The sequence below is a fragment of the Alligator mississippiensis genome, chromosome 8 (genome assembly GCF_030867095.1).
Source record: "Alligator mississippiensis isolate rAllMis1 chromosome 8, rAllMis1, whole genome shotgun sequence".
NCBI classification, from domain to species: Eukaryota; Metazoa; Chordata; order Crocodylia; family Alligatoridae; genus Alligator; species Alligator mississippiensis.
Window position 1 is genome coordinate 34,102,457 of NC_081831.1, and position 26,062 is coordinate 34,128,518.

General features: G+C 47.7%; 1 protein-coding gene across 1 annotated transcript; it reads left to right on the forward strand.

Moving 5' to 3' along the window:
- Positions 1 to 4,654: 4,654 nt before the first annotated feature.
- LOC102572120 (tumor necrosis factor ligand superfamily member 10) lies at positions 4,655 to 22,231 on the forward strand. The gene is made up of 5 exons (XM_006274127.4): positions 4,655 to 4,993; positions 15,660 to 15,806; positions 16,553 to 16,589; positions 17,593 to 17,700; positions 18,566 to 22,231. The coding sequence occupies exons 1-5, from the start codon at positions 4,766 to 4,768 to the stop codon at positions 19,006 to 19,008; spliced, it is 963 nt and encodes a 320-aa protein (XP_006274189.3). The 5' UTR covers positions 4,655 to 4,765; the 3' UTR covers positions 19,009 to 22,231.
- The last annotated feature ends 3,831 nt before the right edge of the window (positions 22,232 to 26,062 follow it).

Sequence of the window (26,062 nt, forward strand, 5' to 3'; positions counted from 1 at the left end):
TCCCAATGCAACAAGCCCTTACAGTGGACCTTCTGAGCCTTCCCGTGATCTAGCAATTTTGCCTATCAAAAGAAAACTTTCCTACCAGCACTTCCCCTCCCCCACCCCCAAATCTGTATATTAACCACAAAAATCATCCCTTTTTCAGAAAACAGCTGCTCTCCATATGCCTGGCTCCCAGCCAACAGCTCCTTCCAAGCACTGGTTTGGACTATCAGCAAAATCATGCCTAAGATTGCATCATAATGGAGTGCGAATAGTGTGCAGGCAGCAGGCTACACCCACAGCTGTGGAGAATCAGAAACACAAGCCATAAATATCTCTGCTGAGACAGAAGATGGCAGCTCATCAAACCAGGCGAGCCTAGATCACCAACGGGGATACTCTGTTAACAGTCATCCCTTAACATTACTGTAACTCCTGCCCTACCAGTTTATGGCAGGAATTCATTAAACAGTAAGTGAATAAATATTTCCTGGCATTGATACAGTCATGTGAGGCATGAAATAAATTCAGGACCCACTGCCCTGCAAGACAGGATTGCAAGAGAGAACCAAGAACCATGAGAGCAGACAGTGGACGGGTTACTACAAACCATCATTTGTCCTGCTGTATTGCTTTTTGCCCAAAGGTCAAGCAATGCTATACAAACACTAACAGATTCATCCTCATAACCCCCTTGGAGGTGGTACAGAGGAAGAAACTTAGACCATGAGCATCTCAGGACAAAGACACTCTCTGGGGCCAGACCAGGAAAGGACTGTGGCAGGAGCTAATGCCAGCAAAAGTATCTCCCCGCCATTTCCCACTGCAACCACTTCCCAGCCCAGCCTTGCACATGCTTTCTGGAAACAGAAGAAGCATGTGGGGCAGTTTCAGTTGGAAGTAGTGGTGTCAACACCAGAGCTGCAATACCTCTGAAAGTAACAGCAGGGGCTGTATCCCACTGCCCTCATTGATTCTGACTGCTACCACAAACAAACACTAATTTCTTGACTCCCAGTCCTCTTCCTATCCACAGGAAGACCCTTCCTCCTTTATCTATCATGTAACCAACTTTGTCTGCTCAGAATCTCTGACCAAGTAGCCTATGAAGGCTCAAGACTAGGAACAATTTAGTTGTCAACCTGCCTTGCCTTCTGCCTAAATTCAGACTAACACAGGTAACCACCTCTCTAAATGTTGATGAAGTAGTCTTCCTTCTTCTCCTTCACAATGTGAAGCTTGCTTTCTTCAGATGAACAGAATGTTTCACAGACATCAGTGAAGTTCCCCAGTGCCAATGGTAGCCATGAAATATTTCTCCAAGAAAACTTAGGTCAAAGGAAAAGCAAAGCATGTAGTGAGTTACAAAGAGAAGTAAACCAGGAAAAAACCTGAACTATGATGACAATTCTTAAGCATTTATTTGTGGTTCAGCCTTTGAACCAGCCAAGCCAGAGCACCACTATACTGGATGATAAGCTTATGGTAAATTTCAGGCTCTGATTCAAATAATTTACAATAAATAGCAATCACATAGAAAGTTACTGATGTGAAAAACAAAGTCAAAGTGGCTTGCAACTGGAATAAACGGGGGAAAAAGAAGAGTCTTCCTGGAAAAGGATACAGCATGCTTTATCCTGCCTTTTAATGGCTCCTTTTCTTCTGCATTCTACTGAGCAGCTACACTTCCTTTGTCTTGATCTATGTCCGAGCAGGAAACTCAGATTGACAAAGCACCAAGAAAATCGTACTGTGGAAGAGCAAAATGGTAACAGATATATTTTTTAAATGTTTCCCTTTGTCTGATTGTTCTGTGGAAACGATACTCTGGTGAGTGATTTCCCCTGAGAACAAAGAAAAGAGCAGAGCAACTTTTGAAGCTTTCCTTACATAGTAACTTTGTTGTATAAAGGACAAGTCATCCTTGCTACCTGGATTGAAAGGCCCTATCCTGAACACTCTTTTTCCATGTTACTGGAATATCATTTGTCCCTGGACAAACATATGGAAGACACCAATCCTCCTTCAAAGTGCATGTAGTCTAAATCTGGAATGGCAAGAGGGGAAACTTGAGGCCTGAAGCAAGGAAGAGATGTGCCCAAGGTCACATGACAGAGCAGTAGCAGAAAGAGGACTAGAAGCCAGGGGATAAAGCTGGGGGCACATTTTTGGTGAACGGTAACTTTACCAAAATACACTAATTTGGAGTGACTGAAAACAGTTCATGGCTTTGGGATGAATTAGGCAAATGGTTTTGCCATAGAAAAGAGGGAGAGGGAGGAAAGGGGATTTCTGAAAATTCCAAATATTTTCCATTGACATTTGCTGTTCAAATTATTGTATATTTTTAAAGGATTAAAAAAGGGTTAAGGCATCCCAAACATAAACTTTTTTGTTTTGAGACAAATTAAATATGTTGTTCACGAGCAGTTAAGTTCTTTTGGTTGCTTTTTCCTTTTATTGTACCTGCAGCATTTTTTTCTCATGATTGTTCTGTGCAATGGCCAAACCAGAAGCATTTGTTATTCACCCCACCTGACTCCTAAGCCTGTCTCTGTCCACCACCCCACACAGGTGCTAATTTTGCCTTCCATTTCTACTTGCATAGCCTCTTCACTAGTTTCACAGAAGGCAGAGCAAGCACCTACCCAGTGTCATCTCTGACATATGTAGATCAGTGACTGTCTCCAAGTCACTACTCAAAGGCCTTATCTATCTGAATCAGTCGGAGTATTCTGGCTGAGATCCTCAAACATGTTTAAGCACATAGAAATCTCAACATAATAATTGGGGATATTGGTTTTCTCTGATTTAAAAAAAAATCCCCAATTTTTGGTTAAAAAAGTAACCCCAAATCCATATTTTTCCATGATTTAAATGAAACACTACTAATATATAGATATATTATATATTAATGGTGTTTCCTTTTAATCATGGAAAAAATGCACTTACTTTTCTTTAACTGAAAATTGGGGATTTTTTTAAATCAGAGAAAACCAGGATCCCTGGTGATAATCTGTATATTAGCATCTATCCCCATCCAACTTTCACTTTAATTCTTCCACCCATCGCCGACAGTTCTTCCTGGAGATAGAGTTTCACAAATTAAAGAGAGTTCTTTGATTTTTTTATTTACTAATTCATATGTTGTCACCTTTTTAAAATTTGTGTCCTGATACTTGTGTGAATTGAATGTTTTGGTACTTTTTAAACCTTGTTTGTATATTTAAGGTAATATTTATTCTCCACATTTAGCAACATTTATGATTATTTACATGTATTTGATTTTCCTACCCCTTGATATCATGAAGTGCTTATGAGTTGTTCTGATTTATGTAGTCCCAGCAAAAGTTGTGTTCATTTCAGTAGGAATCTTGGGGCTGCAGCTGGGGGCCCCAGATGAACAAAGCCTTTGTTCCTACAAACACCTCCTGGGTCATTTTAGTCACATTCCTTCAGCATTACTTAGAACTAGTGCATTATTTCCTTCTGTGAGTTGCAGCCAGACTGGGTGGTGATATATACACAGGAGGAATGGTTTCATCTGCTATAAATGCAAGCACCTCTAGAGTACAACACGGCAGCTGGGTAACAGCAACACACAACAGCATACACATTTAGGCTGAGAAGGAAGGAAGTGTCCCCATGTCCCAGTGAAGCTGGGGAGGGACCACTGAATTCTGCAGCCAAAGCCCCCCCCCCCCCTTAAAGAAGTGGTTCTCAACCTTTTTAGACTCAAGGCACACCTGGATAGACCTGAGGCCCCCCCTTGGAAAATGCAAGCTCTCCCTTTTCACTCCTTTTAGCTACAGAAAAATAATGGAGCAGTTTTTCTAGGCAAGGAACTCAGAAAGCACACAGGTATGGGTTTCTGTTTGAAGTTTCTGGGTAATTCTTGTGAATCATATTTGTAACCCTAACATTGTGCAGCACCCTGAGGCACCCCTCAAAGGGATCTCTGAATGGTGCTTGTAAACCTAACAGTGCCAACATGGTGTGGTGCTCTGTGGCATCCCTTGAAAGGATCTCAAGGCAGCCCAGGGTGCTGCAGCCCCCCTCATTGAGGGTCACTGCCTTAGGGCAGCATTTCTCAACCTGTGGGTCGTGACCCAAAAGTGGGTTGCAAGGGTTGTGAACAAACCTTACAAATGGATTCTCCTTTCAAGGAGAAAAGCATGGGAAACTGTGGCTTTTCCTTGCAGGCTGGCAGAGCCCCAGCCTGCAGGGCTGCTTGGTGGTACTTGCCCCGCACACTGCGGGGCTGGGGCCTGGGGGCAGCCGGCCGGGAGTGAGGGCACTGGGTTGAGACTGGCAGCCAACATTTACAACTGGGTCCTGGTACAAAAAAGGTGGAGAACCACTGCCTTGGGGAAACAAGCATCTCTGTTGCTCCCAAGTGGCAAGGACCTTGGCTGGTGCGTGAGGGAGAACAAGCGCCGCAAGAGCAGGGGCTGCCCCACGTTTTCTCTCTGGGGTGCCTTTTGTTTGCGCAGTGACCTGAACTTTGCCCGGGCTGAAGCAGCGAGATCTGGCCGGGAATCAAATGCCTCTTGGAAGGAGGCTGCTGGAGCCGAGAGCCGGGGCCTCCCCTCCCCTCCCCTCCCCTCCCCTCCGGCGCACGCACACACCCGCTCGAGTTTGCTCCCTTCCCTGCGGGGAGCGGCTTTCTCCAGAGCGCTTCCGTGTGCGCGGGGCGAGGGCGCCCGGAGCGGGCGCGGGCGCGGGAGCGGGGAAGCGCGCCGGGCCGGGCCGGGCCGGGCCGGGCCGGGCGGACCATGCCATGGAGCCGCCCGCGCAGAACAACCAGTTCTTCCGCTCCGACAGCAGCGACTCGTCCGCCTGCATGATGGGCCCGGCGGCCGGGCGCGGGGAGCCGGGCGCCGGGAAGGGGCGGCGGAGGCAGCCGTGCAGCCCGCTCTGGATCGCCATGGCCGTGATGTCCATCGTGGCCCTGCAGATCGCCTCCACCACCGGCCTCTTCGTCTACTTCACCATGTCCATTTCCAAGGTGAGTGAGTGTGTGCGTGTGCGTGTGCACACACATCAGTGTGGGGGGGGGACAGGCACGTGTGAGAGATGTGTGTGAGTGGGTGGGTGTGCGTGCGTGCGTGGATGTGAGAGAGAGAGAGCCATGTGGGTGTGAGACAGGTGTGTGTTTGTGTGTGTATGTGACAGTGTAGGTGTGTGTGACAGGTGTGGGTGTGTGAGAGAGACACACACACACAGATCTGTGTGGGTGTGACATCTATGTGTGTGTGTGTATGAAACAGGTGTGTACGAGACAGGTGTGTGTCTGTGCGTGTGACATCAGTGTGGGAGTGTGTGATGGGGGTGTGAGACAGATCTGTGTGAGAGACAGATCTCTGTGCAACAGATGTGTGTGTGTGTGTGTGCGTGCATGTGAGAGAGATCTGTGTGCATGTGAGACAGGTGTGTGTGTTTCTGTGTGTGTATATGACATCTGTGTGTGGGGGGTGATGGGTGTGTGTGGGTAAGAGACACACACACAAAGATCTGTGGGTGTGACAGGGCTTGTGTGTGTGTGACATCTATCTGTGTGTGAGACCGGTGTGCAGGAGATGTGTGTGTGTGTGAGATTGTGTGCGAGAGAGAGATCCGTGTGGGTGTGAGACAGGTGTGTGTGTTTAGGAGTATATGTGACATCAGTGTGGGGGGGTGATGGGTGTGTAAGAGAGACACACATAGATCTGTGTGGATATGACAGGGGGGGTGTTACATCTATGTGTGTTTGTGAAACAAATGTGTATGAGACAGGTGTGTGTGAGAGAGAGAGAGAGCGGGGATGCGAGCAGCTGCAGTGTATGAGCTCTTGGGGATGCTGCAGGTCCCGGACGTGAGCGGTGGCGCTCGCAGGGGCACTGCAGACGCAGCCCTGGGCCAGGGCAGAGGGTGGGACAGGGTAGGCGGGCCCAGGTCGTGCACCCCGCAGATCATGCCCCAGTAGGGCACCGTGGGGCACAGGGCTCTGCATCATGGACAAGGCAGGTGAGACCTGATGGCTGCGGAGCAGGCCATGGGTGGCTATCAGGAGTGGCCTCCCAGGCAAGCAGGCAGGGGCCACCCATCTGCCTACCCGCCTCGCCAGGGCCCACACCCCTGTGCAGGTGCCAGACACTGCTGAACTTTTCCTGTAGAGAAAAGCGAAAGCAGATGGTGCCTGGGCCTCATCTCCTTTACAGGAAAGGGAAGGGAAGGGTGCAGGGAGCCTGCAGGCTGGAGCCAGCCCTGGCTCTGGGCTTCCCTAGAACAGTTCGCAACAGCCTAGATGGCTCTGGCACGCACAGAGATGCTGGTGTTCCCTTGGCAGCTTGGCCCAGGAAAGCCTCCATCCTATCCCTGCTGGAGCCAGGATGTTTTACAACCCCTCCCCCCCACAAGTGAAAGGGGCTGTGGGGGTGGGGGTCAGTATTGCCCTAGAGTTGGAGGAATCTCTCTGAAAGACTCTGTAAGACCCAGCTCTGTGTACACGATGAGAGAGGAATGACCCTATTGTCTCTGCCTGGGAACTGAGATGGGCAAAGAGGATCTGTTGAGCAGCAGCCAGAAAGAGCGGGGGGACTGGGGAATGCAGCTCTTCCCAGACAAGACTGTTAAGTTTGGGATTTGGTGCCTAGATGCTGTAGTGGGACAAGGCCAGCTGGAAGACTAGACAATGCTTCTCAGGCTCAGGGGAGCCCTCGGTAAATTAAAAGCACTTGATGTCCTCCATCACTTCTGTGAACTGAGTGGCACCCAGCTTCAAAAACCAATTAATATATAATAGTGCTTATGAAGGGGCTGGGCAATGGGAGCAAGGACTAAGCCTGAGCCGGGACTTACCTCGTTATATCTCCCTTATCTCCAATCTCAAGGGACCCCAAGAGTCTCAAGTTGAGACTCACTGGACTAGAAAAATGGGCCAGAAGTGACCAGTGAAGTGCATTGTACATGTTGGCTGGGGGACTGTTCTCCTCTGGAACATCACCTCTTGGGTGAAGCTGCTCTTGGAACTAGTGGCTGGGTCTGGTATGGCAAGAGTCAGGTTACCAACTAGGGTCTTGTGTAGACGAAACAAGGGGAATTTGTGCATGACACTTTAAAGCAGGTTAAATGCTTTTGCACCACTTTAATGGTGTTGGTGTTTGCGCGTGTCAGTGTCGTATTCCACAGTAATTCCAGCCACTGTAGCAAATGCGGTGGCATAATGCGCCTTAAATGACTTGGGGCACAGCAAACTAAAAGTCCTCTGAGGAGTTTTAGTTTGCTGCCCTACAGCTGTGGAGCAAAGCACCAGGCTCCATGCAGCTCAGGGTCTCCGCAGGAAGCCCGTGCAGGCAGCCTGGCATCAGCCTGGGAAAGCAGGCTCTGCCCAAGAAAAAAAAAAGTGGCAAGCTTGATCTTTTTTTCTTTTTTCCCCCCCTTGGAGCCTGCCTGCCTGAGCTACATGGGGGCCTGGCGCTTCCCTCCGCAGCTGTGGGGCACCCCAGGACCGCCCGAGCCGGGTGCCTGTGAGCGGGTGCTGCTGCAGAGGGAAGCACCAGCCCCCACCCACAGCCCAGGGACAGCTCCACCTGCCAGCAGCTCGCTCTCCTCTCCCTGCCACCAGAGAGCAAGGTAAGTTCAGGTGTGTGGATGACACGGGGTTTAAAGGGCCCTAAATTGAAGCAGTGTTTTTAAAACCTCACCGCTTCAATTTAGGGCCCCCATTTCGTGTACACAGGCCCTAGGAGCCTAACCTAAAGCCCACAAAAGTCACTGGAAGGATTCCTGTTGACTTGGATGGGCTTTATCTCAGACAGTGGGGTGATCTGCTAGCTAGGAGATCAGGGTACTAGGCTACTTGATTCAGAGGTATGATAAAACCTGGAACAGCCTGCCACCGGAGGTGGTTCAAGCGCCTACATTGAACACCTTCAAGAGCAAACTGGTTGCTTATCTTGCTGGGATCCTATGACCCCAGCTGACTTCCTGCCCTTTGGGCAGGGGGCTGGACTGGATGATCTTCTGAGGTCCCTTCCAGCCCTAATGTCTATGAAATCTATGAAATAATAAAGAGAAATTGGTTTCTGTTTAAGAATTACAGCCTGAATTCCTTTTAATTGTAAGGTTCCCACTGACTTCAGTGGGAGTTTGAGTGTAATGGTGTCCGTATCTTTATCTTTGTGCGCTTTCAAGTTTTTGTCGATTGGGGAGCTCTTGGCCATCAGAGACGTTAGCAGGATCACTACGTGGAAGTGGCTTTTTCAGTGTATAAACAGCCTGTTATCTGGCAATACATCTGTCTCTGGACTTCCAAAGTACCCCTTCTTCCAAAATGGAGGTAACATTTTATAAACTCATCAGTCATAATAAATAAGCCATGAAGCCGCAATCCTTTCTTCTTAGAGCAGTTAGATAAAGCATTTCACAACCTGATGAAGAGCTCTTGGAGGCAGGAAAGCTGAAAAATGGGGGGCAGCATTAGTTCAGTTTAATTCTTCCTAAATTGAAGTGGTGTTTTTAAAAGCCACCATTTCAATTTAGGGAGAACTAAACCAAACTAAACCCCCATGGCATGTACAAGCAGCCTATAACACCTGCATGTGATTCACAGAATGAATGCAGAGATTTCAAATAGGAATCCAGTGTGTCAAAACCATTGCCACCTGCTGTGAGCTTTCTGAATTCTTTGCAACAAAATGGCTCTATTATTTCTCTATAGTCAAATAAATGAGGGAAAGGTAAGAACTGGCAATTTCCCGGAGGTGTCTGGAGATAAGCAGACATAAGTCAAAAAGGTAAATATATATAAATTAGCAAATAAAACATCAAGGAACACTCTATTTTGAGAAACTATCTCAAGGAAAAGCTTCAGGTGAGTGGAAAAATGAAAGTGAAAGAGAAGTTAGGTGTGGACAGACACTAACACCCAGATCGTTATGTTTCAATACCTAGATGCTTGTTTGAGGATCTGGGCCAAAGGATTAGAATTAAATCAGTTAGACAAAGCCTTTAAGTAATGACATGCCATGGGAGTTTGTCACTGATAAATGTGCATCAGAGTTTATGCGAGGTAGGCTCCTTTGACAATTTTACTCTGTACCTTTAGGTAACATATCACCATCAGATTTGGCATTTACTCTTTGGGCTGCAAAAACAGCAGGTCTCTTCCATCAGATCAGATCTGTTAGCACTTTTAACTAGGTATAGTCACGTAGCATGCATAAGGAGCAGTCAGGTTTGGAGCCCTTAGAAGCAGCAGCTGTACAGCTGCAGTCCCTTCTGCAAAGAGGTCACAGTTAAAAGGCCTGATGCTGCAGGCAGACCCCTATGCCCAGGTTGGGACCCTGTTTACTTCACTGGGGCACTGTGCAGGCTAAGGCAAAGCTTTGAAACAGCTTAGAGAATTGGGGCCTCAGAAGCCAAGTGACACATAAAGGGTAAGTGGAGAGGGCCACAGAAAAAGCAGTTTAGTCCTTGGAGTTCTCTCAAGCCATGTTAGCTGGCTGATTCCCCATTGGTGACAAAAGTCAGTGGGGAGGCAAGGATGCATTATTGAGATCAGAAGCAGTCCATCTTGATCAGGGGTCGGCAGGGTAGGTTAATCGTCATAGACAGAGGAAGATTACTGTATTAACAGAGGGTCAAGGATTTTCATAGCTGTTATCTTTTATTGAAAGCACTTGGTCCAATAAAAGATAATCACCTCTATGAATTTCCTTATACCTGAAGAAGAATGCACTGCATTTGAAAACTTGCTTAAGTCTATCCCAGCCATGCAGTTAGTCCAATAAAAGATATCCTCCACAAAAATTCTTGACTCTCATATATTCCCTTGACCGTTACAGCTCCAACATGGCTCCAACATTACCTTGATAACAACAGTCATTTTTACAGGATTATTATTAGAGTAGTCAAGGAACGTGACCCCACTGTGCTAACATCATACAGTCCCCAAATTGGAACATCCCTGCCTGAAAATGCTGACAGTCTAAGGACGAGATGGAGGCAACAGGAGGTTGTATCCGAAGAATGAGACTGCATTGACCATCCTGCCCCCTTGCAGCTGCTCTGGGTGCAGAGAGGATCTGGAATCCCTTTGGACAGGTTCTGAATACAGTCTGTTTCATTTTCCTATAAGCTAATGCTGTTCCTGTTTCCAGAAAGTGTCCCGTTTCCATTTCCTAGGATTAAACAAAACACAGTGGAGAGGCAGGACTGGAGGTGGGATTGGTGCCATATGGCAAGGATGTGTTTACAGGAAAGTGTTGGATGTAGGAGAAGCTATATTAAAATTTCCTCAACTGGCTTGGAGGCTATTTTATTAGCATATAATAACCGGATCCTTTATCAAAATTCACAGCCTTTCCCAGGGTCCTAGTCTGAGCCAGCTGCTCAGATCTGTCTCTGATCTAAAGGAAGATTCCTGGTGGGGCGGGCTCTAATGGCCAGAGAGTTGTGGGGATCCTGGAGTGCTGAAAATGGTGTTCATCGGAGCCTGCTGGAGGTGGTGGTGTGTGGGCAGAGTGTGTGCAATGGAGTAGGCAGTGATTCAGGAGAAGATGATGATGGTGGGATTTTGGTGCTGTTGAGATGACTTGGTGGAGACCAGGGGATGTCAGTTATTTTTTGTTAGCAGCATTTAAGGGGAGATGCCCCCGCACAAAATCAGGCAGGTCCAAAACCAAGTGCTACACCTGAATTAGCCAACTTTTATAATCATATTTTTCAATTTACTTTAATTATTCTTTTCCCCTCCCCTGTGACAGAGGCAATGGCTTGCAGCCTCCATAAACACAGCTGCGCTACCTTTAAATGAACTCATCTACTGAAGCCATGGCTCTAGGGCCTTTTGCCTCCAAATAAAATACCCATGGAGCTGAGGGTGGAGAGTCTTGTCCAGCTTCTGCTGATGCATTGAAGTCCCAGCTGCCATAACTCCCTTGCTAGTGTTGCCCAAATTAGCTCGGATAAATGGAAAATGGGTTTGGCTATGCAGGCTGGAGTCACACTTGCAGCATAGACAGTTTTACACACTGAACCTGGAAAGGACTTATGTAAATATACCTTTTGCATGTGAACACTTGCACCTGGAGGGTGTTGTGCACACTGGATAGTAGACATATCGCAGCTAGCTTCAAACTAGCTAGCACAGGTACTGCTAGGAGAGTAATCACAACTGCATGGCTGCAAAACCCAGCCAAGAAGCTGGGTAAATTCTTAGCCACTGAGCCTTTGAGCTACTGCAGCTACGCTGGGGACAGTATCTGAATTAGCTAGCTTAAAGCAATAAATATATTTTCATGAAGTGTAGTGAAGATGTTCCCAAAGGCTGATCTACTGCCGAAATGATGTCAGTTATGCATGCAAAATGATTCAGTCTCTGAAGGCCTGACTGGATATAGCAAAACAATAAAACAGACACAGAAGACTGTATGGCACATAAAGTAAATGGAGAGAGACAGAGAGAAACTTTTCTTCTCATCAGTTCTTTCATTACAGCCCTGGGAGGAGAGTAAGTTTATGTATTATATTCCAAGGAGAGCAATGTTGAAGCCAATGGTGCCCCTTCAAACTATGCAAGTGCTGAATTATTTTAAGCGCATCGTCAGACTCTCCACCATTCCTTTCTGCATACCCTTTTCCAGGGACATTTTGGCAGGGGATCTCAGCCTGCTGCCAGGCTACTTACCTGTCATTGTTTTGCAGACACTTCCTTCACCCCACTCCACCCTCACAGTTGAGCACTGCCATTTTTATTATTATTTGTATTACAGTAGCACCTAACAGCCCCAGTCAGGGTTCATGGTCTGATTGTGCTGGGTGCTGTACAAAATCAAAACAAAACCACAGTCCTGGCCTTACTCCAGCTCCATGTATGCTGAAAATGTACCAGGAATGAGACAGACAGGAGTCTCATTGGATCTACTTGTTCATGAGATCAGGAAGACTGATATAGTAGGACTGTGCTCTAGGACCAGAACTGAGGAAGGCTGTCAGGATTCCTGGGTTCTGCTCTTGGATCTGTGGGGGAATGTGCTCTGGAGTTATAGCAAAGATGACAGAGACAGTGGTTGGTAATGTTTTTCTGGAATGACCCAGCTTGGGTCCAAGGCGGGACAATGCTATGATCTGGCCATCACTGCCAATTCTCCCCATGCCCCAACCACAATGTCGCATGGGCAAAGCTGCTAGCCATCCAGCCACAGAGTAGCATGGCACAGCTGAAATCCCCCTGCTCTGCAGAACATATCCAATGTCTGCATGGGCTGTATCCAGCTGCCAGGTTGTCGGTTGGGTAGGTATTGCAACAATCCAGATACTGGGGTCCCGTGTGCAGTAAGTTGGTATGAGGCTAGTCTCAGCCCATCCCTTCCTTCAGGCCCCTTGGTGGCTGGCTGGCTGAGCAGGGAGGCCAGGGAACAACCATCTGGGGTTCAGCCTCCCGCTTCTCCCCACTTAGTCGAGGGTTTCAGCAGGGTTGAGACACCTTAACAGAGGGCTAGGAAGGGGAAACATGCAATGCAGCTCCCCAGGCCACCCCTCCACAGGGCTGGGACCCAGCCATCCCTCCCCTGCCACAGCCTAGTAAGTGTTTCTAAGGGTCTGTCTGAGCCAGTGAGTCATGCCGTGCACTCAGGAGACAATAATTTGACTGCAGATATAAACAGCTGGAGGGCAGCTCAGGCATGTGTGCTTGCCACAGATGGAATCCATTTCACAATACCTGACCTAATTCTCTGGTGCTAATTAAAGCAATGGGAGAGCTGCCCAGTTCATTCAGTGCAGAGAGTCAGGGCATACAGGCCTTCCAGGCTCTGTGCTCAGTGCAGCTCAGCTTTCATGTTCCATAAGACTCAGCTTTCCTCCTCTACTTATCTGGCAAGGAAGGCTTAATCTTTGCCTTCCAAAGCCTTGAGCAGCCTCCTCAACAGAGCTCAGCTGCTGGTGTCTCCTGTTTCCTAAGGACAGTGTGCCACAGAGGGGAAATTCTGCCTCAATGGCAGCCCCCATGTCAGGTTCAGAGACTTTTGCTAATAACGTGATTCACAGCTGGGGTGGGACACATTCTGGGTTAGGGCTTGGGTTTGGGGTCTTGTGCACTGACCTGCAATAACCAGCACCATAGGGCTGCCAGAAAAAGGAGGCCTTTTGCCTCTATGTCACTGGTCCTGTTCAGCCCAGCTTGGTAGTGGCAACAGATTTGTCCCCTGTCTTGGTGCAGGAAATAATCTGGGAGTCTCATGAGGTATCCCTGTCTCTGGTGACACTTGATGGCAACCTCAGTAGAGGTGCCAAGAACTGAATGGGCTCTAGAGCCTGAGCTCCTTTGGTGCCAATCAGTACTATGGCATGGAGAGCAGAACAGTACATGGAAAGCTTGGATTCCTGGTGTCAGGTTTGTTGGAGGAGAGGAAGTGAGAGAGAATCCAGGGGGTTTAGGCCAGGCTTCTCTGCTTATTGAGTAAAAGATCTTTCCCTTATAACTCTGCCTACCTATTGTGTTGTTTGTTACTAATGGACTGTGGGCTGCATTCCTGGGGTAAACAGACGGGGGTATTTTTGTCTGCAGAATGATCAAGCAGGCCTATATTACACGCACACATTCTGAGGAGAAAAACCTCAAAGCAATAGGGGTCCCATGGTCTAGGCCAGTGCTTTTCAACCTTTTTTTTAATTTTCAAACCCCTACACATTAGAGAGTCTCTTTTTTTACCTTGAATTACTACTACTGTTGAATCTCCCTTACACACCTTTGGCTTTTTTCTACCCCCTCCCTTCCCTGCTTTACCTTTTGTTTTCCTTAGCTTCTCTCGTTCCTTGGAGTCTCAGAACAGCAGAGACTCCCTTATGCCTGAAGAAGGGTGACTGCACCCAAAAGCTTGCTAAAAACTTTTTTCCAACTACTCAGTTGGTCTAATAAAAGATACATCTACTCAAAGAGCCTTGCCTGCCTAAAAAATTAGAATGGAGGTATGGATGGCTTTGGAAATTTTGAATGGAGGTACAAGTCCTTTTGACTTGTAAGTGTGGGTATTAACTTACTTTTGATTGATCATAGTAATCTTTTGTGGACTCTTTAGACATAGTCTGCAAAACCCCAGGGGCCCACGGACCACAGGTTGAAAATCGCTGATCTAGGCTGAACAACTGGGAGGAGCTGTTCAGCTGGAAATGGCTCAGGTCATCCCTTGTAGATTGCTGTAGATATTTATACAAAGGTGAACAGAAGTGGTCCAGGGCTGTGAAGGAGACTGTGCCCATAAGGAGCTTCTGCTTCCTATTAGGTAGGGCTCAGGCTTTGCAAAGCATGGGAGAGCAGTCTTGTGTATATGAAACAGTGTTCAAAACACCAGACCCTGAGGGTACTTCATGCCCCAACTTTATCAAGTCCATGGTACTCAAGATGCTCAGCACCAGACTGGCAAGAATTGTAAGTGACGGAAAGCCTAGTCACAGGAACACTTCAGCAAAGAGCCACATCCCTGCTTGTCTCCCAAGTTCAAAACCAGCTCTGAGCAGAAGCAATAAATGATTCTAAAAGCAGAAAGAAAAGTGTGGGAAAAGCAGTTAATTCCAGGGACTGACTGGGCCTGTTCACCAGCAAAGCCTGCAGGGCAGGGATGCAACACTTGGATGGGACAGTCTGCAAACAGCTTACTTTATCACTGCCTGTCTTCTGCCTGCTCTGGGAGAAAGGGCTGGAGAATCATTAATCCAGCATCTCAGCCAGAGCTGAATTCACACGCCAACAGAAACAAGGCTGCTAGCACATACAGCTGAGTAGTGCAATGCACTGCAATTACTCACGCATGTTTATTAGAGAAGTACTCTTCCAGACCTGGGCAACAGCAGGGCTTCATTTCACTGATCAGCAGGCCAGGTGGGATCCAACTACTGGCATTTTTTTGCAACCAGGACAGAGACACAGATCTAAGTCAGCAATCCGGGAGGTTCCAAAATCATGAGTTGGGTTCCCCAAGATCACGAGTGGACAAAAATCATGAGAGAAAAAATATGTTAGCTTCTCTCGTTGCCTTACACCTTTGGAGCCTCTCTGTTACTCTCACATCTTTCAATATTTTCCTCACAGTCATGAAAGCTAGAGTGTAATTTCCAGATGACTCCAGAAGCTGGAGCTTTAATGAAAACACCAAATATCATGCAACTAGCAACAACATTGTAAGATTTATTAACAACTACTAAGTCTGCTACTGACAATGTGCCTATTAATGTAGAATGGCATTCTGATAGCAACACCGGAAAAAGCTTTCTTTGCTTAAGGCTCCCAATGCTTTGCAGAAGCAAGTGAGAACCATTCTCTCCGTGATGGAGAGAGTCAGGGGAGGCATGAGGCACAGAGAGGATCAGCAACTCAGCTAACATCATACATCAAGTCAGCAGTAGAGCTCAGGGCTTGAATCCAGGGTTTATGACCTGTCCCTTGGTTCATGCTGATTAGTACCAAGACATTAGCTCAGGGAAAGAACTAGACAGTCTCTTGAGGTTCCTTTTGCCCTGTGTTTGTAGGATTTTCTCTCCTCTCAGGATCTCAACCTCTGGGTTCAAAGAAGCTCACTCAGGCTGCATCTTAGCCCTGTGCTCTCTTGGATCACATGAACCTAACGCTCCCTTACGTAAAGGACAGAGCTGGAGAATGAAGAACTGATTCAGTCAATCTTTTTATTTCCCAGCTAAAAGCCCAGACGCAGGGTAGCTCTGAGGAGCTGAGATGTTTGCAGCTTATCAACAGACTGCAGGAGATATCTGACTTGGAGGAGCTGATTGGTAACCAGTCCTGCCTCAAGCTGGCCAGCAGCATCAAGTCCTACGTAACCATGGTGAGTCCATGAGGAATCCAGGGGATCAGCGAGGGAGCTCTCTGACCCCAGAGCAGCGCAAAGGGTCACATCCTAGCAACAGGTTCTGGACAGGCCAGTCTCCACATGCTACCATTTCTAATCTGTTCCCTGATTAAGAGGGACTCCAAATTGTTCCCACCTGTAAGTTCATGCGTCTCCAAGTGTCTAGCCAAAGCCGCCATCCTGACTGGAACCACCTTGTTGCCTGTGCAAGCAGCAAGGATAAGGAATGAAAGGGTCACTGAGATTCTGCTCCTTCTCTCACACCTACCACTGACTAGCTGGGAAAGCTCACTTCTGCCAGTCACAAGTAGTGTCAGCAACAGGTGCAGCTGAACCTGCACTGAATGGGCTTTAACAGGCCAAGCACCAAAGGAAACCTTGCCCTGAACAGGACTTAGTCTTGGTTTCTGAAGCCAACATAGCATGTTGCTGTCTACACTGGCTGTTAAACCCTGTTGTTTGCTATTTCAACTGCACTTATTGTCAGCAGTGGCATGAACACAGCTTCTGTGCCCCAATTTCACCATCTATTCCTTCTTTGAGAGACAGAGGGAGGGATTGTTAAGCCTGACGTACTAGTATCCAAGCTGATCAGTGGTAGGGGAAAATAGAGTAGCAGTGACAGGAGATGCTTGTAGTCTGATGGCATAGTAGGTAGTGATAAGAGGGCACAGGGGAAGATCGTTGTTTCCTCTAACTCACAGGACCTTTTTCCCTTCCAGGTGACAGAGAATGTTATGCGCAGAAGCACGCTTAAGGGTGAGTTTCCGGCCTATGTGGGCAGCATCCTTCCTCAGAGGAGACTGAAATGGCCTTATCTGTTTAGAAGTGCAAAGCACTGAACAGCAGGCTGGGCTGGGCTGGGCTGCTCTGGTCCCTGTTTAGTCTGTGGTGAAGGGCCATGTTGGCCAAAGCAGCCTATGACAATGCAGGCTGTTTTGCATGGCCATCAAATACATGCATGCAAAGCTCTGATTTGCACGTGCACAGTGACTGGTGACACTCAACTAGTCTGCTTCCATTTAGTTTCATGTCCTGGTTGTGGTATGCTGACACAGAAATACAGGACCTGTCTTCCAGCCGTTCACTCCAGGGCAGCACCTGTTCCATTTACATTGGAACCATGCCAGCATAAAGGTGGTGCAAGAGAAAGGGGAATGGAAGCTGCTGTGTTTGGGCAGCAGAGGAAGATTTCAAGCCAACAAAACCACTTTGGCATTTAAGTATGTGGTTACAGCTTAGACTGTCAGCTCTTTGGGACAGAGACTGTCGTTTATGATGTGTTTGTACAGAACTTCATGGAGCAGAGATCAATGTGGCTGGGGCCATTAAGTGCTGTAGAGATTTTAGCAACCATGAGCATTAGATCATTTGATAAAAATATTTCTTCCCCAGAAAATCAGACTGGGAGTTTCAAAAAGGCTGAAGTTGTTGATGCCCCAATACTGTGGAGTTCCAATGAAAGTTCAGTACCTGAATCCTTCCAGCTTCCATATACACATCAGCATTCAACCTGATACCCCACACCTGCTCAGTCACTCTAGTGCAGGGTAAGGAGCTGCAGGTTTTTCTTTAGGGCTATGAAAATGTGCAGGAGAAATACCAGCCTTCTCACCAGTCCCTTTTCGCCTCCCCATAAATACTTAACGAGAGCTACAAGACTCACTGTGCTGGCTTCCCAGCACTGAAATGGGGCCATGGCTCAGTTCACGTGAGCTTCCTAAGCTGTAGAGAACTATTTGTTCCTTTCCTTTCACCATAGAAGCCAGGAGGAGCTATTTCAATACCTCGGATGGACCGCTGGCTACAAAAGCACCTACCAAGTCCTCAGCCCATCTCACGCTCAGGCAGCAGAAGCCTCCCCAAGGTGGTAAGTCTGGATTCCCAGTTGGGGCCAGAACCCAGCCACAGTCGCTGGTTTGGGACAGAAATAGAGAACTATTAGCCAATTGGGAGGGATGAAGAAGTGGCCTTTGGCTTGGGGGGGGAGCAGGGGGATTTTCTTGGCAGCTCCAGACAACATTGCCAGATTTGAAAAGTGGAAATATACTGGAATCCCAAAATTATTGCATTAAAAAGGAAATTGTCATACATTGCAAATATGTAATTTTTTTCCATCTTTAATATCTGATCAAAACATTTGCTCTTTTTGGCAATGTGATCATTTCACTCAGCCTCACACCTTAGCACTTCAGTATCTCAGTTGAATTTCATTTCAGGATTGCTGTCCTCTGCCTCTACACGCTTGCTTTTAGAACCACAGTCATGAGTGAAACGTGCCTCTGAGTGACTACAGGCATAAGGGACAAGGAACAAAGACAAAGACAATTTTCTGTCAACTGAAGAGAGAACTTTGATCAAATAGAAATATTTTCTTTCAAACAAAAGCACCTTTTGTAGTGCCTCACATTAAACCTGACACCCTACACTCACATAGGTTTTGGCCACTTTGCAGTTATCAATCTGACATTGCATAAGAGTCACATTTGCTTTATAAATATATATCACACACCTGGCAACACCGGCTCCTTGTCACCTGAGGAGCTTCTCATTTGGAACATCCCTTGTTCTCCATGTTCCTGACATAGAAACAAGTCCAGACTTGACACCTGTTTCAGGACAGTCTCCTTTATGCACTCCATCCCTAAAAAATACAGTCTACTAGCTCAGTGTGTTCTCAAAAGTAGGCTGTAGCTTGGTCCCCTCAGTGACTTCTACCTGTGTTCTCCTTTTAGGAAGCTCAGAGCACTTCAGGGAGCTCCCCCAGTCCTGCCAACACCCCATCACTCAATGGGAAGACCGAGCCATACATTCCCATCTTCAGAACATCACCTATCAGGACGGAAAGATGCGGGTGAACCAGGCAGGGAAGTACTATGTCTATTCCCAGATCTACTTCCGCTACCCCAGTGAGGATGCCAGCACCCGTGTCTTGGGACACCAGCTGGTGCAGTGCATCAACCGCAAGACCACTTACAGGCAGCCCATCCTGCTGCTCAAAGGTGTAGGCACCAAGTGCTGGGCACCGGAGGCTGAGTATGGCCTGCATGCCCTCTACCAGGGAGGCCTCTTTGAGCTCAAGGCTGGTGATGAGCTTTTTGTCTCCGTCTCATCCCTGGCCATCGATTTTGATGACACAGCAGCCAGTTATTTTGGAGCCTTCCAACTTGATCTGTGATGGGTCAGGACCTGCTTTATGACTGCTTCCCATCAGATGTTTCCTTTTCAGACTCTCACTGTTGTCACCTGCTACCAACCTGCACAGCCCAGCTTTGCTGAACATGTTAGAGACTATGGACATACCTGAGCTGGGTGACCCTGCATGGCCCGGCAGCCCATGGCTTCTGTGATAGGGATGCTGGGCCTGCAGATGGTGGCCATGGTGATCACTCCCTGTAAGCTGTTCTGACTTAAAAAGATGGTGTCACAGATTTGTTCCTGCTTGCTGTTCTCTCTGGAAGACACAGCTGAAAGCTCCTATGGAACAGCCAAGGGTGGAGGGAGGGGCATCATGCCTATAACACCTCTTGGCATCCCATCCTGAAGTCAGCTACAGGCAGCAGAAACAAATTGGGCACAGATTTCTAGTGAGAGTAGGGCAGGGCTCCTCACCCTGCCCTTGGTATCTGGGGGCCTGGGGTGCTGGTGCAAGGAGACCCCCTCATCTACTGTGAAACTCACTTGGATGAGCCTTGAGGGGGTAGCAGCTGGGATGGGGGGAGAGGGCACCAGCCAGGGAAACTAGTCCAATGAGCCAAAGGTTAATAGCGGTGACTGCCTTCTACATTCTAAGGGGGCTGCAACAGGATACTGCAGCATCCAGTGACAACTCCCCCCATGCACACCAGTCTCTGCTATGAAGGCCACCTCCTCAGACATCCATCTTGCATCTGAGATAGGTAGAACAATAGCATGAAAAATGGTCAGGGAATCTCTCCAGTGTCTCTCAAATGCACAGGCAAACAGAAGAGCTGGAGTGGATCCTGTGGACCTGCCAGTCCAATAACTCTGTTGAACATAGAAGCAAGGGGTATGCAAATGGCACTGAAGCCTTGCACATCAGCTCCCTAAGGAGTCAGGATCTCATATAAGAGACAGAGGGAGAGACATCTGAGCAGATTTTGGCCTGAAGTAAGCAAGCAACTGAAGCGAGGTGCAACATCCAGATATGAGGCAATGGGTAACACCAGTGGAGGTGTGAAAGCTGCTATTTTCTTCCCTCCTCACCCAGTATGCAAAAGGCATGCTGCTGCCAGCATGGAACCCTGCCCCAAGGAAGGAGCTGAGGTGGAGAACACAGTCTGATTTGTTGTTAGGACCTAATAAGTCGCATCTGATCCAGGCCACACCAACTTTGGAGCCTCTGAGAGGGCAAGCCTCTCTCAAATGAACACCTGGATGCCTAGGGAGACAATGCATAGAAGCGCTCTATGAGGGGATGTACCATGTTACAGCACAATGATGCATCATGATCCTGTGTAAGACTGTAACAATGACAGACAACATCCCTTTGAGATCTCTATGTTGAAGAAGGGGCAATCCACTGTGGAGCTAAATCTACATCCTTCTCCCAGCAAGTGATACACAGCTTTCTGGGCCTGACATGCCAAATTCCATACATTAAAGCAAACTATGCAGTCTCATCTGTTGGATTAAACAGTGCTGGGAGCATTGGGAAATAAGGGAGGGAATCAGAAAGCTGGGTGTGAGAGCACAGTGAAGCATACTTACCTTGGCAGGAAAATGTAGGTTAGGGTTGTCCCTTCTCTGTTCTCCTTGCCTCTCTTCACAGAAAGGTCTGAGACAGCCAGGAGGTATTTAGTAAAACAAACACCCACCCTTGCACTGCTTTAATGAAAGGTGGGATTTTAACCCAAGATAGTTAAACAGATGCCACTTTGCATATGGACTAAATCAGCCTGAGTGTCAGAAATCAGTTAAGGTTTGTTACTGACTTAAGCTGACCTGGGTGCCTGCAATTGAGGAGAGTGGCACCAATAGTAGAAAATCATGTTTTAAACCAATCTAGTGAAGTGAGTGCTTAAGCTGTGTAGACAAAATCTGAAGCAACTCTCTGTGCCTTATAGCAGCTATGCACACATCTGATCCAGCATCCACCCCTCCTTCCCAGTAAACATTTGACATCTTGCCTGTCTTGAGATGGTTTAATAGTAACAGATTCTGAGTTGGCACCTCAAGCCCCAGCGTTTACAGCCCCAGTGACTTGGTATGTGTGGTTATCAATGGGCAGGGAAGAAAAAAGATGGTTTAGATGTGATTAGAGGTGGGGTTTGCTGTTAAATCAACATGACCTATTACAGTGCCATATAGTAGGTTTGGTCAAAAGGTTGGAGCATGTGGGTGTGAGGAGAGGATGCCTGTGTTGAAGAACATGCAGGAAAAAAAGTCAAATGTCTCTCCCCACCAACATTTAAAAGCCCCCAAAAGTTAATCTGTGGAAACAGTATCTTCACACTGCACGGATCTGCCTCCTGGTGAAAGAGTCACCAGGAACACAAAGGTGCATCCCACACGTGCCTGTCCACACTGGTGCTACAGATACACCCAGGTTGGTGCTCAGATGTCTGGGGGTGTATCCTGCAATACTAAGAGTAAAGTGGAGATGCTCAAGGAAGAAGTTTGTGGTGGACTGTGGGAGAGCTCATCTGGCCTGTTGAGCTCCTAGAAGTGGTTCAGCCCACAAGCACATTTAGCAGAGGAGCTGCCCACAGTGTCTGCTCCTCATGTCTGTCCATTCCAACTTTTTTCCAAAGCATGTTTTCTTCATACTTCCTTCCTATCAGCTCCATGAAGCCAGCATAATCAAAAGCCTGCTAGTTGGATTCTGCTCCAGTTCTTTCATCATCCAACCTAAGCTATGGCCTTGCCTTCACTGGAATTTTAGCCACTGGTAGTCGCAGTTCACACTACAGTAGCCTGGGTTTTTTTGTAATTTACCCCAAGGCTGACTCTGTATTATTCATGCTGCAGATGAATAAACCATGCCTTCTATTAGGAGGTCTTCTCTGCTACAGCTACCTCCTGTCCAACTAAAATCCCAGCCTAAGTTAGGCCTTAGCTTCCACTGTGGACCCAAATTCTGCTTTCAGTCACTCTACAACTGGAAAGCCACTAAGACTGAGAGCAGAATTTGAATCTGGGACGAAATCAAGGCTGGTTATATCATTCTATGCTGGCTTAAAGATACTGCTGCATCCCAGGTGGCTGATCTGCCTTTCACTTCTGTAAATAGTTGTGTATTTCCTGTATTATACGAAAGCCACTAAACCTATTGATGTGTACAAACATGTCTGAGTGAAGTATCAGTTCCTATGAAGGAAGTGAACATGGTGTGTGTTATGTATGATTCATGTGCTGGTTAAATAAACTGCATTTCCAGACCTGAGTTTGCATCTCTCTATGGAGAACAAAGTAACTTGGTTGATATAACAAACACTGCCTGACCTCCAACCAGACACAGACTTGTTGGCTCATGCTGGCCAGACTCTTTGCAACAGGCTACTACTTTCTCTGCCACTGCTCTGCCTTTCATTAGCACGATCTGGGGGAAGGTTAGAGAGCATGGAGTCTCTACTGCACATCAGTGCCATTTGCCAGTCCCTTAGGAAAGGTGAGAATCTTGCATGCCAAAGCCAAACTATGGCAAAATGTGTAGCCACAGACCCATGTAACAGAAAACAGGAGCCCTCAGTTCAAGGCTAGCTGACCTCAAAGAAAGCAAGCTAGGCTCCACTGAGGTCAATGGGGATTTTGATTTCAGTGGAAGTGGATTTTACTCTGTCTTCCTACTGGCCACTCTCCAGGAAGCAGAGGACTGACCAGATAGATGGTGTCAACTGAGTATTTTCCTTTTCAGTAGCACTCCTGGCAAAAGCTCCCACATGCACTACAAACCAGATCCCTCCAACACCTCCAGAAGAGACTCTAGAACCACAGCATGAACTTCTGCACTGAAGAAGTCCTTTCAAATCTTTACCAAGGCAACAAAGCAAACTCAGTACATATGGGCCATTGCTCACTGTACATTGTACCCTTCAGACCCAGGGGAACTTTGAGGTTGGCTCTTGTCCTAGTCTCAAGAAAAAAAAAAAGAGAGGTCATTGTGGCATAGAGCACTTGGTCAGAGAAATACCCTCCATGCCTCCCCTCAACCAGCCCCAAGCTATGAGCTTTCTTCCTTTAAGCTCATCCATTGGGCTCCCCCCTGCCCACATTCTACATCTGCTTCCTCTTGGTAGCAAGTCTTGATCACAAGAGCTTTATTACGAAAGAAAGTCCCTTGCGGTTAAGGCACATGACCACCCCCCTCAGGTGCTCTGTTTCAGTTTCCAGTGGTGCTGCTTGGAGCAGTTTAGAATGAGCTTGCCCACAGAGACTCACGTGATTCAGACCTTGCAGGAGCAGACAATCCCAGGGGCAAGGATCCCCCACTTCCCTGAAATCTGGATACGCTGGAGCAGGCACTGTCTGCTCCATCACTTGAGCCCTCCCCATCACCAACATGCTGGGCCCAAATGCTCCTCATGTAGTGTCCTGGTCCGCAGGATAGGCTCAGGTGCAAGACTGTGATATGGGTACTCATGGACATGGTCATTCTTGCACTTTCATGTGACCCCACACTGTCACCAGGTCAGACCACATTCCCAAGTAGACTTGTCTCCCTTTGAACTGCCCCCTTCTCCCTCACAGCTGGCTGGGTTAAGGTTGCTCCCTGGTTGTTTTGTTTTTTTCCTCTTCCACAACAAACACGATAGAAAAGGAACCACAAAGGTGCGGTGGAGTTTTAAATAACTGCTTGCAAATGGTGTAGAACATGCCAGGCCTAACTCCATACACACTGTGCTACGCAGTTACACTGTGCTGCTGGGGATTTTTTCTAGGGCTTCTTCACATAAAACACCAAGTGCCATGACAGGGCTCACAATATTTTTTTAAAGGAATACTACCCAAATCCTACACACTACCAAACCCCATCCAGTCCCTACAAGCCACATATCCTTCCACTTGGTATAAAGGGGCATTAAAATGCACAGATGTACAACATGCTACAAATTAAGTCTGGGCTAGTTCTCACTGGATAAGACCTTAAGAGAAATCATAGCAGCATCTTGAACGGCACCTGTGTTTTCTAGCATGGCTATATTAGCAACACTACCTCTGCTTTGGAGCTGGAGCTGAAGCTGGAACACAAATGTTCCACTGAGCTTGGATCATGTCCATTTTCCCCAAGCTTTTTTAACCCTTCTCATCACCAAACAGACAGCTGCCCTTTCCCAGTCGGTTCTGCAAGACCTCTGCAGCTCTCCTCTGCTCCACTGTATTCCTGATTTAGGACTTCTCTCATCCCAATCTCTCAGATTCAAAAATCATGAGATTCCTTCATGGTCTCTTTGGCCTATGCTGATTTTTGAGCTCCTTCAGGGTGGGCAAGGGAAAAAAGGAATGCTGCCCACTCTCCAACATTGAGTGAGGGGATTTGGGCCTCGCTGCAGCAGCTTTCACCCCATGTCTATCAATCCTCTGCCTAGCAATTGATTCTGCTACCCCCACCTCCAATTAATCCAGCTGCCCCCCCACCCAGTTCTGGTCCTCCCCACTTCATCCCAGAAACCCTCTCCCCTAGGGCAGGCAGCTGCAGTTGGTTGCCCTTTCCCAGACTAGGGAAGGTAGGAAACTGGAGCAAAAGGCAGCTTCTGGGCTTTCTGCTCCCCAGCCCTGCCTGGTAAAATGATGTCATGAAAATCTTTAGCTCCTCCCTGTAAAATCCCTAATTGACTGCCCTCCCCAGGAAGCAGGCAAATGAAGCAGGCAGCCAATTGCATGAAGCTTTTCCAAACATTGGAGAGAGGGATATTGCTTCTTGCTTTATCTTCAGACCAAGTCCAGTTATGGTTGAAACCTTATAACTAATGAAAAAGTTCCTCATCATCCTTGTCACCAACTGTTGCATGTTTGGCCTCCTACACAACACAAACCATGTACATTTTTCTATTCCTGAGGCTGCAGACATGGAGTAGGAACACTGCATTGTGAAGGGTCATGAGGGTCATGACTAGGTCATACATAGCTGAATTTACTAAGTGTATACCAACAGGCCAGATCTAGCTACACATATACTGATTCTTGGACCGGTTTGTAATGGTTTCCACAGCAAAAGACACAGGGAGCACCCCTAGAGGACTCTCAAACTCTTTGAAGCAATACTACCTTTCAACAAATGCACCATCCTTTTAGGGTGCCGTGGCACTCAGCAGCCATGGACTGTGATCCTGGCAAGTTGCATGAGCTCAGGGTGCTGCAGACCTTCAACCACCTGCGTGCTGCAGGAAATTAAGTCGGTGATCCAGTGTGTGATGCTTTTCCCTTCTATACTCAGAAAACTTTCATAGATTCATAGAAGTAGGGTCGGAAGGGACCTTGTAGATCATCAAGTCTGATCCCCTGCCCTGGGCAGGAGAGAAAACTGGGCTCAAATGACCCCAGCCAGGTAGATGTCAAGCCTCATCTTAAAGACCCCCCAGGGTAGGAGCCATCACCACTTCCCTTGGAAGTTGGTTCCAGATCCTAGCCAGCCTAACTGTGAAGTAGTGCCTTGGGATGTCTAGTCTAAACCTACTCTCTAACAATTTGTGGCCGTTATTCCTTGTTACCCTGGGAGGCGCTAGGGGAACAAGGTCTCTCCCAAACCCTGCTGGTCTCCCCTGATGAGTTTATAGACGGCCACCAGATCCCCCCTCAATCTTCTTTTGTGGAGGCTGAACAGGTTCAGGTCCCGTAGCCTCTCCTCATAGGGCCTGCCCTGCTGTCCCCAGATCACGCGGGTGGCCCTCTTCTGGACCCTCTCAATGCTGTCCACATCCCTCCTGAAGTGCAGCACCCAGAACTGAACACAGTACTCCAGCTGTGGCCTGACCAGTGTCGCATACAGGGAAAGGATCACCTCCTCAGCCCTGCATGAGATGCATCTGTGGATGCAAGACAAGGTACGGTTAGCCCTACTGACCGTGACCTCGCATTGTCAGCCCATGTTCATCTTGGAGTCAATAATGACTCCCAGATCTCTTTCTGCCATCATGCTCTCAAGAAGGGAGTTTCCCAGCTTATAAGTGTGCTGCTGGTTCCTACTGCCCAAGTATTGAAACCCATCCTATTTTCGTTAGCCCACCTCTGTAACCTGTTCAGGTCCTGCTGTAATCTGTCCTTCCCTAGTA